The following is a 3,241-nucleotide window of genomic DNA, read 5'->3' on the forward strand; positions in this document are numbered from 1 at the left end:
AAACGATATAAAAATGCTGTAAATGATATAAATTAAAATAAAGGAAGTTATCATGCAAACATGTGTGTGGAATATTTTACAAAAGTTTAGAGGATTTAAGTTAATCTGTAAACATTATTTCATGTATGAAGTAAAAAATAAGCGAGTATTATAGTAAAAATGAATAAACCCATTAGCTGGGTTAATTCAACCCAGTATGCTGGGTTAAATAAACAACCCAATTTGTTGGGTAAAATTAACCCCAAGTGTGTTCTGTCCTATATTTACCCAGCCCTTGGGTTAAAAACTACCCAAATTGGGTTGTTTTTAAACCCAGTGTTTTTTTAGAGTGTAGCAAAGTCCCTTCATCAAATTTTCCAGAACTGTTCACCGACTTTACAATTAAATTGCATATTTACAACAACCATCTCATAAGTGTTGTTTCTTATGCTCAAATAGCATCAAAAAACCAAATTGCGCCTCTCAGAACGCTGTTTCTATAGCAACTGGAGCTTCTAACAGTGACACAATGATCAATTGGCTCTTTTATTCAGAAGGCGGGACTATTCGTCATATCATCACGTTGCACTTTTTTCCATTCTTAAGTAATAAAAGTGCACTGATTTTGTATAAAGACTTTGGATATGAGACATTAAAACAACAGATATGTTTCAAATCTTATAAAATAGCCTATTTTTAATCGACGTAATATGGAGTGACATTTGCATTAAAAACTTTTGTGTGCATGCACAGACTAGAAACGCAAAACATTTTCTCGTGCTGAAGTTGCGGGTTTTTATCTCTCATTTTCGGGGCCCGTGTTTTTTAAGCAGCTGTTTTTTTAAAAGTAACTTTGCACTTTAATATTAATAATATTCATATATCAGTTTAGTCTTGCATTAGCGTAATTTTTAAAAGTACAAATGTTCCACAGTTTCTTCTTATTTAATACGACATGGAAAAAATTAAATATGGCATGTCACATTGCAAGATGTAATATTACTCAAAATAGCAGAGAAATCTAGCGTAGCGTTAGTTCTGGCAGGTCACGTTAGTCAAGCTCGCATCAGCTGACTCTCAGCTGATCCCCATCAACCTATGGGAATACGACACCTATCTAAGTATTCATATATAAGGTCCCGCAGTAGTATCAGCAGTTTTCGCATTGCTCAATAGCTAATTACCCTCCTCCATCCCCAACTCCTCCTCTGTCAGTCAGGATTCAGCCTTCTGATTCTCCTTTGAATCAGACTAATTCTAAAATGTGTACATAACATTATTGAACTTTAACGATATCTGCAATACATTTATGTTGGTTCTGTTCTGTTACCCTGGGGGGGTTATCGCTGCTCTCCCTGCTCTCATCCATGCTAGGCTGCATGGATGCGCAGGGAGTTCTTGCCCAGAACGGAACCATACCGCCAATCCAAACTGTATGCTAATTGTCAATCATCTTTGACGATAGTGGCCCTGACAGAACTAAAACAGAAGCGCACAGAAACAGCTGAATTTTGCATCTGACACGTCTTTTTAGTAGAGATGATGCATAAAAACAAAGTGACACATGTGGTCACAAATATCAACTTACCATCACTTATGTTCAAGTTCCTTTCTTATTTGGGTAATTCATAAATCTAGTAGAGCATATAAGGTATACATAACTGTGAGAGAACTACAGTCAGAGAGTCCAACAAGAATTCACTTTTGTTCTACAAAAATGAAGAAAACTACAGTTACGGAGACTTACATTCACAATTTTGCACAAAAAATTGATTTGCTAATTGATGGCTAACTGAAGCATATCTCGCTGGAGTATGAAAAACTTATTAATAAGAAATGTTTATAGCATATAGTCTCACTAAGGAATAATAAGGAATCATGCATAAAGTTGCTTTGACAAACATTCAGGCTATAAAATCAATGTGAACATTATTGAATGTATCTGCTAACGAATCTCTCCTTTTGTCCCCTTACCGTCCTGAAGTTCTACAGGTCTGTGTGGCATTTGTGCTTTGCTCACCACAGGCCGTGACTGGATCTCCTGTGGACTGTCCGAACCAAGATACAGCAGGAACTTCCTGCGCCATCTCAGTGGAGAAGCTCCTGGAACGAGCTGTTCAACATGCAGAGCTTATCTATCGCGTCTCAGAGGAGTCCAAGTTGCTGTTTGTGAGTAACAGAGAAATGAACCTAAAGCTAAGCTTTTTAAATATTCTTTTTAGATTTTGCAATGTACCAAGATTTCAATCTCACTAAATACCTGATGAAAATAGGTAAACAGTCTACCAGTACAGAATGATTCCTAAATATTTTCAGGACGAGATGCTCATTTCATACGGAATGAATCTGCATATTCCCAAAGGGACCATGTGTGCTCCTAAAATGGTGCCGGTTCCTATGTCTAAAAGTGAAATCCAACAGATTTCCGTGAGTTCCTCTAACGGCATCTGATGAAATTCACTGTAACAGAGTAACTTTCTGCTAAGAACTTCTAAGATACACTAGTCTTTTTTGTTTTTCCCTCCAGGACAAATGGATCCTTCACTCACTCCTGATTCTGGCTCAGTTCTGGATTGATCCACTGGTAGAAGTACAGGCATCTCTTGAGAATTATGAGAATGCCCCAAGTGCCCTGCTTACCAGGAGCAAATGGATCTCTACCAAACTAATGAGCCTGGAACAGGGTATAATGGTTCTCATTAGACAGGTGAATGTGAATTGTTGAAAATTAAGAGTCCAAACTCTTAATCAAACACTTTTTTTTTTAATTCATCTGGAAAATTCCAATATGTTTGAAAATCACTCTGTCTCTCTCTCTGTCGGTCAGATACTGGGTGAAGGTAGTTTGACATTGGAGGGTCCTGAAGAGACATCCGATCGCTTTGTGTCTTCTAATATACTTCAAACTGTGAGAAGAGATTACAGTGTGATCTACTGCTTCAGGAAAGATGCGCACAAGATGCAGACTTTCCTCAAACTGCTGAAGTGCCGCCAGATCGATAAGGAGAATTGCTCCCTTTTCTAACTTTAAAAAAAAAATCTTCTACCATATTATTTTCAGTGTTATTCTGCCAAAGCTGGTTTTGCATTTGCACAAATATTGAATTAAAAATGAAAAAATAAAAATGTTTGCATGAATACTTGGAGATTGAGCCATAGTGGGGTTTTGCTTTAAACGTCAGATATGGTTCACTGAAGGTTTGTAAAATGTCATTTTCTAAACTCTCAAACTAACCCAAAGTCTGAGACTTCTGGATAAAAA

The 3,241-nt window shown here is 37.1% G+C and overlaps 1 protein-coding gene across 1 annotated transcript; it reads left to right on the forward strand.

Moving 5' to 3' along the window:
- Positions 1 to 950: 950 nt before the first annotated feature.
- LOC107653684 (somatolactin-like) lies at positions 951 to 3,004 on the forward strand. The gene is made up of 5 exons (XM_016440482.1): positions 951 to 972; positions 1,964 to 2,148; positions 2,296 to 2,406; positions 2,507 to 2,686; positions 2,807 to 3,004. The coding sequence occupies exons 1-5, from the start codon at positions 951 to 953 to the stop codon at positions 3,002 to 3,004; spliced, it is 696 nt and encodes a 231-aa protein (XP_016295968.1).
- The last annotated feature ends 237 nt before the right edge of the window (positions 3,005 to 3,241 follow it).

The sequence above is a fragment of the Sinocyclocheilus anshuiensis genome, unplaced genomic scaffold (assembly GCF_001515605.1).
Source record: "Sinocyclocheilus anshuiensis isolate Anshui unplaced genomic scaffold, SAMN03320099.WGS_v1.1 scaffold315, whole genome shotgun sequence".
In the NCBI taxonomy this organism is placed as follows: domain Eukaryota; kingdom Metazoa; phylum Chordata; class Actinopteri; order Cypriniformes; family Cyprinidae; genus Sinocyclocheilus; species Sinocyclocheilus anshuiensis.

What these genes read in the sequence shown, in the direction of transcription:
- LOC107653684 (XM_016440482.1), top strand. Translation starts at nt 951, where the DNA reads ATGGCATGTCACATTGCAAGAT. An exon ending in GGCATGTCACATTGCAAGAT is followed by an intron (nt 973 to 1,963) that starts GTAATATTACTC and finishes ACCGTCCTGAAG; the next exon opens with TTCTACAGGTCTGTGTGGCA. An exon ending in GTGAAATCCAACAGATTTCC is followed by an intron (nt 2,407 to 2,506) that starts GTGAGTTCCTCT and finishes TTTTCCCTCCAG; the next exon opens with GACAAATGGATCCTTCACTC.